Source organism: Salmo salar, chromosome ssa16 (genome assembly GCF_905237065.1).
Source record: "Salmo salar chromosome ssa16, Ssal_v3.1, whole genome shotgun sequence".
Lineage (NCBI taxonomy): Eukaryota > Metazoa > Chordata > Actinopteri > Salmoniformes > Salmonidae > Salmo > Salmo salar.
Window position 1 is genome coordinate 6732159 of NC_059457.1, and position 12116 is coordinate 6744274.

A 12116-nucleotide genomic window follows, 5' to 3' on the forward strand; every position below is an offset into this window, starting at 1 on the left:
TATTATATAGGTCCTGGATTGCAGGAAGCTTGGCCCCAGTGATGTACTGGATCGTACGCACTACACTCTGCAGGGCCTTACGGTCCGATGCCGAGCAGTTGCCATACCAGGCGGTAATGCAACCGGTCAGGATGCTCTCGATGGTGCAGCTGTAGAACTATGAGTGTGCAGAACAGAGTGCATCCCAAATGGCACCCTATTCTCTATTAAATACGCATTACTTTTGACCAGGTTTAATAGGGCTGCCCTATTTAGGGCTTCCCTAAATAGGGGAGTATGCGCCGTTCATGTGGCTATATCAGCAAAGTAGCATCAGCAATTGAGTTTGAAGAGGGGGATCTATCTTTTCCAATTTTCTTATCTTTTGTTAGGATCTAATTCTGAGTAAAAAACTCTACGGACACTATGAAATCTTAACCAAGTTTATTCTGCCCAGAGGATCAATACAGACAAAAACATTTTCACACAAGCACTGATATTTAACGGTTCCTCATAGGCTGAGTCTCCTCCTACCTATCTGTACAAACATCGTTCTTTACTGCTAGGCAGGACACTAGTGATACGGGCCTTGAACTTTTATTTCTCCCTTAAGGTAACCTGACCTCAACCCCCCTCCATCACTAATCCATGACTCTCTCCCCTTATCAATGCCTGCCACATGTAATCGCTTCCCTGCACTCAACACATTCCAAGCTTAATTGCACATACTATTTACCTTCCTCCTATAACCATTCACTTCTGGTGTAGAGCCTCTAACCTCAGCACTCCCTCCGTGACATGAATAAGTATATTTCATATTCTCAGAACCCAACATCTTGAGCAAGCAAACATTTCTCTAGCTCCCTTGGACAGGTAGCCTGTTTTGTAAAATGTCGACTTTGACTGTAAATCTATATAAAAGTGTCTTCTATAATAGAGTATTATTTATAGAAGCCGTGTTCATCCCAGAACTTCCTAACCACTCTGTTGTTGGTGTTGTGCAGCTTCGTCTAAAGCTAAACCTAAACCTGTTATTGATGACGATGATGATGATGATGATGACGACGAGCCTGAGCCCGAAACTAAGACTAAGAAAGTGGTTAAGCCTGGAGCTGCTAAAAAGGTATGCATTTATTCATCTTAAATGTTTATTTGTCTGGCACCGTGTACAATTAAAACATGCATCGTTCCAGATATACAGTGCCTTCAGAAAGTATTCATACCCCTTGACTTATTCCACATTTTGTTGTTACAGCCTGAATTCAAAATATATTAGATTTTTTTTTCTCACTCGTCTACATGCAATACCCCATAATGACAAAGTGAAAACCTGTTTTTAGAAATGTTAGCAAATGTATTGAAAGTAAAATAAAGATATCTAATGTAAGTATTCACACGCCTGAGTCAATACTTTGTGGAAGCACCTTTGGCAGCAATTACAGCTGTGAGTCTTTCTGGTTAAGTTTAAGAACTTTCCACACTTGGATTGTACAACATTTGCCCTTTTTTTAATATATTTTTTTAAATTCTTCAAGCTCTGTCAAATTGGTAGTTGATCATTGCTAGACAACCATTTTCAGGTCTTGCCGTAGATTTAAGTCAAAACTGTAACTCAGCCACTCAGGAACATTCACTATCATCTTGGTAAGCAACTCCAGTGTAGATTTGGCCTTGTGTTTCTTTCCTGTGCTTAGCTCCATTCCGTTTCTTTTTTTGTCCTGAAAAACTCCCCAGTCCTTAAGGATTACAAACATAACCATAACATGATGCAGCCACCACTCTGCTTGAAAATATGGAGAGTATTGGATTTGCCCCAAACATGACAAAGTTAATTGCTTTGCCCTTGGTATTGTGGAGTAACTACCATGCTGTTGATCTGTCCTCAGTTTTCTCCTATCACAGCCATTACAAATATCTGAACTGTTTCAAAGTCACCATTGGCCTCATGGTGAAATCACTGAGCGGTTTCCTTCCTCTCCGGCAACTGAGTTAGGAAGGACGCCTGTATATTTGTAGTGACTGGGCGTATTGATACACCATCCAAATAGGTGCCCTTCTTTGAGAGGCATTGGAAAACCTCCCAGGTCTTTGTGGTTGAATCTGTGTTTGAAATTCACTGCGTGACTGAGATAAAGATAATTGTGAGTGGGGTACAGAGATGAGGCAGCCATTCAAAAACACTATTGTTGCACACAGTGAGTCCATGCAACTTATTATGTGACTTGTTAAGCACATGTTTATGCCTGAACTTATTTAGGTTTGCCATAACAAAGGGGTTGAATACTTATTGACTCAAGACATTTCAGATTTTCCTTTTTAATTAATTTGTAGAAGTTTCGAAAACATAATTCCCCTTTGACATTATGGGGTATTGTGTGTAGGCCAGTGACAAACAATCTCAATTTTTAAATTCAAGCTGTAACACAGCAAAATGTGGGAAAAGTCAAGGAGTGTAAATGCTTTTTGAAGGCTCTGTGGCTAGACCGATAATGCTTGTCTCCAGTCCCTGGGAATCTTACTTGCCACTGTACCGAATTAGGTTTTTCATGACAATCTCATTCAGCACTTGGCACACCAAGCTACTACTATGTGCCAGCTTTTCTCTTTGTGAACTGGATATTTCATTCTGCATTTAATAGAACACCCCCCAGGAATCTGTTGCGAGCTCGGATAAAGATAGGGTCAGTAGTCCTAAAAGACTTACAAAGGGGAAGCCTAGCTGCCAGCAGGTACATGGTTGGAGTCAAGCACCACTGTGTTACTAATATGTGACTCAGGAATTACTAACTGGGCTGGGTGGACTGAGCCATGCATCGGGTGTTGTTTAGACACTGCACGTGTGTCTGTCTCTAAAACTATGTTGGTCCAAAAAAAAATTGAATGTTTTGTGGCTATTAACGCACACCCACACACTCTGTGTGAGGTTGAACACAATATCTAAATGATGTATGTTTTTGCTTTTATATTTAGTATTATCTTGTAGTAATGTTTTGTCTAGCTTCTCATACCCCTTGACTTATTCTCATTTACAGGCTGAAATCAGAGTTCTTTACATATGTTTATAACGTAGTCTTTTAAACCTTTGTCTTTGTCTGACCATGCTATAAATGAGTTTTACAACTTTTGTATATAGCTTTTATATCTTATGTTTCTGAACTGTCTTTTAAACCTCCCCGTTTCTCTACCACATATTCTGAGCACAATATATATCTCTAGCTTTCATATACAGGAAATTGCCAAAATGATGGAAACATTTGTGTAAATGAAAGCAAGGTGTGGTTCCTGAGATAATTAAGCAATGTTCAAAAATGCTTGGCAGGCCATTACTTTGGTTACCGTGGCAATGCCCCCATCCACAGGGCACAAGTTGTCACTGAATCATTTGATGAGCATGAAAACGATGTAAACCATATGCCATGGCCGTCTCAGTCACCAGATATCAACCCAAATGACCACTTATGGGAGATTCTGGAGTGGCGCCTGAAACCACCATCAACAAAACACCGAATGATGGTATTGATTGTGGAAAAATGTAGTCGCATACCTCCAATAGAGTTCCAGACACTTGTAGAGTCTGTACCCAAGGTGCATTAAAGCTGTTCTGGCTCGTGGTGGCCCAACGCCCTTTTAAGACACTTTATGTTGGCGTTTCCTTTATTTTGGCAGTTACCTGTAGCTTTGTATCTTGTAATGATGTTGTTTCTGTGCTTTTTATCTTGTTCTGATAATGTCTCTGTGCTGTCTTGTAAACCTCCCCATTTCTCTCCTCTGTCCCGTTGTCAGGGTGTGCTTGGGAAGAAGGCCCTGGTCACTAAGGCCACTGCCAAGGATGAGGAGGACAGGTCCGGTGTTATCTTTATCCTGGTACCCAACGGCAAGGAACAGAGGATAAAGGAGGAAAAAGGGCTGAAGGCACGTAATATATAATAATATATGCCATTTAGCAGACGCCTTTACCCAAAGCGACTTAATCATGCATGCATTTCATTTATGGGTGGTCCCGGGAATCAAACCGATATCCTGGCGTGGCAACCTCCATGCTCTACCAACTGAGCTACAGAGAAGTCACGTCACCTTTTAGATATTCAGTTTGTCACCCTGTAGCTTTTCACTTTGATAAAAGGAGTGGGTGAGGTGTCTCTTTGTTGTCAGTGGAGGTTGTGCAGTGTTGAAGGAAACTCAAGGTTGATCAAAAGGACAGTATTGAAATGAGTCATGTGTTTCATCTGCTCCCTGACAGTTTATTTTGTGGCATTTTGGATGCCCAAGATAAGACTGTTTGCTGAGGAAGAAGAAATATTGTTTTATTTTATCCTTTGTTTAAACCTGGCGAGTCAGTTAACCCGAGTCAATAGCGGAAAATCTAATTGGCATAATCATTTTAAACTCCTTTGTTTCATTTACATTTTAGTCATTTAGCATACGTGCTTATCCAGAGCGACTTACAGTGGTGAATACATACATTTCATTAAAAAAAATTGTACTGGCCCCCCTGTGGGAATCGAACCCACAACCCTGGCGTTGCACACACCATGCTGGCGTTGCACACACCATGCTCTACCAACTGAGCCACGGGGGCCTTTCAGCAACAATTATTCTTTTTGGGATACCTAAAGTGGTTCTAAAAGTAAAAAAATGTAATATCTAAATGATCCTTGGTATGACCATCTTAAAACATATACCCCCTGGTAATGTGAGTAAATAATGCTGATATAGTGCTTGAATAATCATCTCACTTGTGATGCAGGTGTTGAAATGGAATTTCCAGACCCCACGAGATGAGTATGTGGACCAGTTGAAGACTCAGATGTCCACCTGCTTCGCCAGATGGCTCCAGGACGAACTCTTCCACGCTTCTGACTTCCAACGCCAGGTCAAGGCTATTGGGGTCATGGGAGAGGTAAGAACCCCGCAGGAGACGGCAAAACACATTTATGATTAGACTCACCAAGGGCTCTTTCTTTTTTATTCATACAGACTTGTGTTATTGAGATTATCTTTTTGCAATAGAGAACTATACTCTGAAGAGTGAAAAGGATTCAAATATCTAATCTTATTTTTAGTTTATTTTAGATGTGAGTAACAGGAAAAAGTCTCCTGTTTCTCCAGTATTGCCTTTTTGCCTCCAGCAACTTCACAAATCAGCCAAGGCCGTGTGGCAGATTCTGCCTATTATATACATGTTTATTTTAGACTAAAACCATTAGTGTTTCTTTGAAACGTAGGGGCGTTTGTTTACTTGACAGACTACAATGTTATGTTTCCACTCATTAGCGAATGGAGGATGAGCTTGAGGGCACAGTCAGCTGCTTGGACCTGATCCTGAAGTGGTTCACACTGCGTTTCTTTGAGACCAACAGCACTGTGTTGATGAAGGTTCTGGAGTACCTCAAGATGCTCTTCCCCACGCTGAGCAGAGAGAACTACCACCTCAACGAATACGAGGCTTCCTCCTTCATCCCCTACCTCATCCTCAAAGTAAGTCACCTCCATCCCCTACTACATTACCAAAGGTATGTGGACACCTGCTCATCGAACATGTTATTCCAAAATAATGGGTATTAATATGGAGTTGGTCCTCCTTTGCTGCTATAACAGCCTCCACTCTTCTTGGAAGGCTTTCCACTAGCTGTTGGAACATTGCTGCGGGGACTTCCATTCAGCCACGAGCATTAGTGAGATTGGGCACCGATGTTGGGCGATCAGGCCTGGCTCGTAGTCAGCGTTCTAATTCATCCCGAAGGTGTTTGATAGGGTTGAGGTCAGGGCTCTGTGCAGGCCAGTCAAGTTCTTCCACACCGATCTCGACAAACCATTTCTGTATGGACCTCACTTTGTGCATGGGGGAATTGTCATGCTGAAACAGGAAAGGTCCTTTCCCAAACTGTTGCCACAAAGTTGGAAGTACAGAATTGTCTAGGATGTCATTGTATGCTGTAGCATTAAGACTTCCCTTCACTGGACTAAGGGGCCTTGCTCAAACCATGAAAAACAGCCCCAGACCATTATTCCTCCTCCACCAAACTTTACAGTTGACACTATGCATTGGGGCAGGTAGTGTTCTCCTGGCATCCGCCAAACCCAGATTCGTCTGTCGGACTGCCAGATTGTGAAGCGTGATACATCACTCCAAGGAACGCGTTTCCACTGCTCCAAGCTTTACACCCCTCCAGCCGACACTTGGCGTTACACATGGTGATCTTAGGCTTGTGTGCGACTGCTCGGCCATGGAAACCCTTTTCATGAAGCTCCCAACGAACAGTTATTGTGCTGACGTTGCTTCCTGAGGCAGTTTGGAACTCGGTAGTGAGTGTTGCAATCAAGGACAGACACATTTTACGAGCTTCAGTCCTTGGCGGTCCCGTTCTGTGAGCTTGTGTGGCCTACCACTTTGCGGCTGAACTGTTGTTTCTCCTAGACATTTACACTTCAATAAAACAGCACTTACAGTTGACCAAGGCAGAAATATGAAGAACTGACTTGTTGGAAAGATGGCATCCTATGACGGTGCCATATTGAAGTCACTGAGCTCTTCAGTAAGGACATGCATGTGTGCTTGATTTTATACGCATGTCAGCAACCTGTGAGGCTGAAATAGCCGAATCCACAAATTTTAAGTGGTGTCCACATACTTTTTGGAAATATAGTGTAAGTCATCTCCTACCTCATCCTCAAACTATGTCACCTTATCCTTCATCCCCTACCTCATTCTCAAATTCACCTCATCCTTCATCCCTTACCTCAACGTAGGTCATCTCTTCCACCACCCCGACCAGTGTTAAAATGATATCTGAAGTCTTTCAAATACTTAGTCTCTGCTTGATTGAGCTCCCTTGGCGCAGTAGGATCAGTGGGATAGTCCCAAATTTGGAATAATATGGCAGTCAGGGTAGGCTTTAAGCAAATATTCGAAGTATTACAAATATTTCAAATACTATTTGAACCTAGGTCTGGGACCACCACACACTTTCTCCATGTGGTGTGGTCTCTGTTTATAGAAGCTATTGTTTGTGTGACTAACCATTATTTATTTATTTTTATATATCCTTTTTTCACCTGACAGGTTGGGGAATCAAAGGATGTGGTGCGTAAAGATGTGCGTGCCATCCTCACCATGCTGTGTAAGGTCTACCCTGCAAGCAAAGTCTTCCCTTTCCTCATGGATGGGACCAAGTCCAAAAACTCCAAACAAAGAGCTGGTAAGACCAAGTGGACCAAGGCTAGAATAAAGAACGAGACAATACCATTTATTGCATTGTCAAATCTTATGTTCATTGTAATAATAGTAATACATGGGACTTATATAGTGTTTTTCAAGGACCCAAAGTTTCTTAAAAGAGAAATTTACCCAAAATCCAGAAACTCACAAGTGATTCCATACATTGAAACTAGTTCAGTTGAGTTTGCCCTCTCTCTCTCTCTCTGGAGTGCAGAACTGAGAAGGCTGCAAAAACGGGTCATTTCACTTGTGACGTTGCTGGATGAAGTCTTCACTCTGCTCCGTTGTCAGTGAATGCATGATTCACAAATCTGCGAACTGTGACAAATTCATTGTTTTATTGAAAGCGTAAGGCTGAATTTTGGCTCAGGAAATGTACACTACCGTTCAAAAGTTTGTGGTCACTTAGAAATGTCCTTGTTTTCCATGAAAACATACATGAAATGAGTTTCAAAATGAATAGGAATATAGTCCAAAATGGCGGGTATCTGTATTGCTTGTTGTTGTCTGAGTGCTGTACTCAGATTATTGCAAAATTTGCTTTCGCCGTAAAGCTTTTTTGAAATCTGACACAGCGGTTGCATTAAGGAGAAGTGTATCTATAATTCTTTGAATAACTTGAATATTTTATCAACGTTTATGATGAGTATTTCTGTAAATTGATGTGCTCATTCACCGGAAGTTTTGGGAGGCAAAACATTTCTGAACGTTACACGCCAATGTAAAATGGGGTTTTTGGATATAAATATGAACTTTATCGAGCAAAACATACATGTATTGTGTAACATGAAGTCCTATGAGTGCCATCTGATGAAGATCATCAAAGGTTAGTGAATCATTTTAGCTGTATTTCTGGTTTTTGTGACGCCTCTCCTTGCTTGGAAAATGGATGTGTGGTTTTTCTTGTCTTGGCGCTGTCCTAACATAATCTAATGTTATGCTTTCGCCATAAAGCCTTTTTGAACCGGACAATGAGCTTATATGGGATATAATAGTTGTATGTTTGAGAAATTTGAATTATGAGATTTTTGTTTTGAATTTGCCGCCCTGCTATTTCACTGGCTGCTGGGACGCTAGCGTCCCACATACCCCAGAGAGGTTAAATAATTAAACTGAAATATACATTTCTGTAATTATTCAAACCCTTTACTCAGTACTTTGTTGAAGCACCTTTGGCAGAGATTACAGCCTCAAGTCTTCTTGGGTATGACACTACAAGCTTGGCACACCTGTATTTGGGAAGTTTCTCCCATTCTTCTCTGCAGATCCTCTCAAGCTCTGTCAGGTTGGATGGGGAGCGTAGCTGCAAAACTTTTTTCAGGACTCTCCAGAGATGTTTGATTGGGTTCAAGTCTGGGCTCTGGCTGGGCCACTCAAGGACATTCAGAGACTTGTCCCGAAGCCAGTCTTGCGTTGTCTTGACTGTGTGCTTAGGGTCGCTGTCCTGTTGGAAGGTGAACCTTCGCCCCAGTCTGAGATCCTGAGCACTCTGGAGCAGGTTTTCATCAAGGACCTTTCAGTACTTTGCTTCATTCATATTTCCCTCGATCCTGACTGGTCTCCCAGTCCCTGCCGCTGAAAAACATCCCCACAGCATGATGCTGCCACCAACATGCTTCAGGTTTCCTCCAAACGTTACGCTTGGCATTCAGGCCAAAGAGTTCAATTTTGGTTTCATCAGACCCCAGTATCTTGTTTCTCATGATCTGAGAGTCCTTTAGGTGCCTTTTGGCAAACTCCAAGCAGGCTGTCATGTGCTTTTTACTGAGGCGTGGCTTCGGTCTGGCCACTCTACCATAAGGCCTGATTGGTGGAGTCCTGCAGAGATCGTTGTCCTTCTGGTAGGTTCTCCCATCTCCACAGAGGAACTCTGGAGTTCTGTCAGCGTGAACATCGGGTTCTTGTTCACCTCCCTGACCAAGGCCCTTCTCCCCCGATTGCTCAGTTTGGCCGGGCGGCCAGCTCTAGGAAGAGTCTTGGCGGTTCCAAACTTCTTCCATTTAAGAATGATGGAGGCCACTGTGTTCTTGGGGACCTTAAATGCTGCAGACATTTTTTGGTACCCTTCCCAAGATCTGTGTCCAGACACAATCTTGTCTTGGAGCTCTACGGACAATTCCTTCAACCTCCTGGCTTGGTTTTTGCTCTGACATACACTGTCAACTGTGGGACCTTAAATAGACGTGTGTGTGTGCCTTACCAAGTTATGTCTAATCAATTGAATTTATCACAGGTGGAAAATCTGTTTTCGCTTTGTCATTATTACGGTATTGTGTGTAGATTGATAAGGAAATGTTTTATTTAATACATTTTAGAATTAGCCTATAACGTAACAAAACGTGGAAAAATTCAAGGGGTCTGAATACTTTCCCGAATACACTGCATGCTAACCTGTAGAGCACCTAAGCCTATATGTCTACATGATATGGTGCAATGGTAATAAGAACACCCTGCACTTCAAGGATCAGGTTAAGCTACAAACTATTCCTGCCGCATGCTTTCTTTTGTCGCTTTCTCTTTTCAAACGCACCGCACCAGATCCAGTCCATGGAATTACAGTAGCAACAGTTGTATCTTTTATTGTCCTTTCTTTTTCTGTCCCCGTAATTTCAGATTGCATATCTCGCTCATATGCATTGACATCAACCTCCATATAAGGGCATATCATGGGGTTTCCCCCATGAGGGCACATGCTCAGTTGTTACCGGTCTCTGCTGCTGTGGCACATTTCCTGACTGAAAGTTAGCTAATTCGTCCGTACTCTTTTTAATAACACATTATTTGTGAATCGTGCAGAGTGAGGCCTGCATCGAGCAACGTTACATGACCCATTTTTGCAGCTATCTCAGTTCTGCAATCCAAGGAGGGGGAGAGGGCCATCTCCACTGAACTAGTTTCACTGTATGGAATCACTTGGGAGTTTCTGGATTTTGGGTAAAATTCTCCTTTAAGGGTAGGCCTTGTCAAAGAGGTGGGACTGAAAGAGGGTGATGGACTCCGATAGGGAGGGTGTTCCAGAGCCTAGGAGCAACCCTGGAGAAGGCCCTGTCACTGACGCTCTGGAGCTTCGACCTGGGGATGACAAGGTGGCCTGCTGTGGTAGAATGGAGTGAGCGTGTGGGTTGGTAGGGGAGAAGGTCTGAGAGGTAAGGGGGGTCCAGGTGGTGAAGGGCTTTGTAGGTCAGAAGCAGGATCTTGTAGTCAATGTGCTGGGAGACAGGGAACCAGTGGAGTTCACGGAGGACAGGAGGGGTGTGCTGCCAGGACTTAGTGTGGGTGAGGAGTCGGGCTGCATAGTTTTGAACCATTTGGAGCTTATGGAGGGAGCTTGAGTGGATGCCGGAGAGTAGTGAGTTGCAGTAGTCAAGACTGGAGGAGATGAATGCATGTATGAGGGTTTCAGTGGCAGGACGCGAGGACCTGATGTTGTGAGGTGGGAAGAGGATTTGACAGTCTCTAGTGGCGGTAAAAGGAGAGGGTGGAATCCAGGATGATGCCAAGGAAGAGACAGTTGTCGTCAATGGTGAAGGGTAAAGTTGCGAGCTTTGGTAGGGTGGATTTGGTACCTAATGAGGAGTAGCGTTTTAGCACTGCGGTAGATCTGGGTATCATCGACATAGCAGTGGAAGTCTAGGTTGAGGTGACCTGAGGATCTGACCGGGGGGGAGGGTGTAGATTATGAGTAAGGGACCCAGTACAGAGCATTGGGGGACACCCTGTGTAACTGCAGCTTAGTCTGAGGTGTGGCCGTTGAGGCAGATGTAGAGGATCCCTTGTGGGGGGTGAATTCATAGAGCCGGGTTTCAGGGCTGGTGGTTGACGGGGAGGGGCAGCTGAGGGAGATTGATCAGTCCGTGATGAGTTTATTTTGGTGAACTTGTCCTTGAAAAACTGAAGGAATGAGTTGCAGAGTTTAGTTTGGAGATAGGCCAGAGAGTTGAGGGAAACCGAGCAGTGTTGAATTGGGCAGCTAGTTCATCAGGTGAATTGGGGGACATGGTCAAGGGGCAGGGCAGAGCAGATGGCATCAGAGCGTTGGAGGGGATCGACAGCTTTGATGTTGTGGAAGGAGTTGAGGCGTTTGTCAGTGTTTTGGGGTGAGTATGCGGGAAGAGAAATTAAGGATCTTGTTGTCAGAGTGGGAACAGGGAGGGGGAAATATGAGTTAGGTTGAGGCCAAAAGAGCAGACGATGTGTCCCTTGATGAGAGTGGGAAAAAATGTACATGTTGGGTAATATTGAAACAGAACACCAATGAAATCTGAGACAAGTTTTTAGTTTGAGTCCACGTGAATATTAATATCGCCAAGCAACAGTAAGCAGGGGAGAGTAAGAACCTTCAGGCCTTCTGTTGAGTGTAAACTTCCTGTGCTTCAATATCCTTATTTGTATCTCCTCGTTGTGTCACGAACTAACCATTCTCTCCCTGTATTCCCCTAGAATGTCTTGAGGAGCTGGGCTGTCTGATAGAGAACTATGGAATGAACGTCTGTCAGCCAACACAGGCCAAATCCCTGAAAGAGATCGCTGTTCACATCGGAGACAGGGACAATTCAGTACGCAACGCTGCCCTCAACACAGTGTTGGCTGTGTACAATGTCTGTGGGGACCAAGTCTACAAACTCATTGGCAATGTAAGATACTCCTACTACTACAATATACTGCAATAGAGGTTATGTCACAAAGCAGGATCAATGAGTTAGCCAGCAAACTTGCTTAAATGTTCAGAAATGAATACCGTAATTTCCGGACTATTAAGCGCACCTGAATATAAGCCGCACCCACTGAATTAAAAAATATATATATATTATTTTGAACATAAATAAGCCGCACATGTCTATAAACCGCAGGTGCCTACCGGTACATTGAAACAAATGAACTTTACACAGGCTTTAACGAAACACGGCTTGTAACAAAA

At 43.3% G+C, this 12116-nt stretch overlaps 1 protein-coding gene across 2 annotated transcripts in view; it reads left to right on the forward strand.

Annotated features, from left to right (window-relative positions):
- Positions 1 to 12116, forward strand: part of LOC100380854 (cytoskeleton-associated protein 5-A) — a 47828-nt gene that overhangs the window by 14624 nt on the left and 21088 nt on the right. For both annotated transcript variants that reach the window (XM_014147806.2, XM_014147807.2), the window contains exons 26-31: positions 984 to 1102; positions 3763 to 3891; positions 4727 to 4879; positions 5254 to 5457; positions 7043 to 7178; positions 11639 to 11832. In XM_014147806.2, the coding sequence (XP_014003281.2) occupies positions 984 to 1102; positions 3763 to 3891; positions 4727 to 4879; positions 5254 to 5457; positions 7043 to 7178; positions 11639 to 11832 (935 nt within the window). The remainder of the gene's footprint in view (positions 1 to 983; positions 1103 to 3762; positions 3892 to 4726; positions 4880 to 5253; positions 5458 to 7042; positions 7179 to 11638; positions 11833 to 12116) is intronic.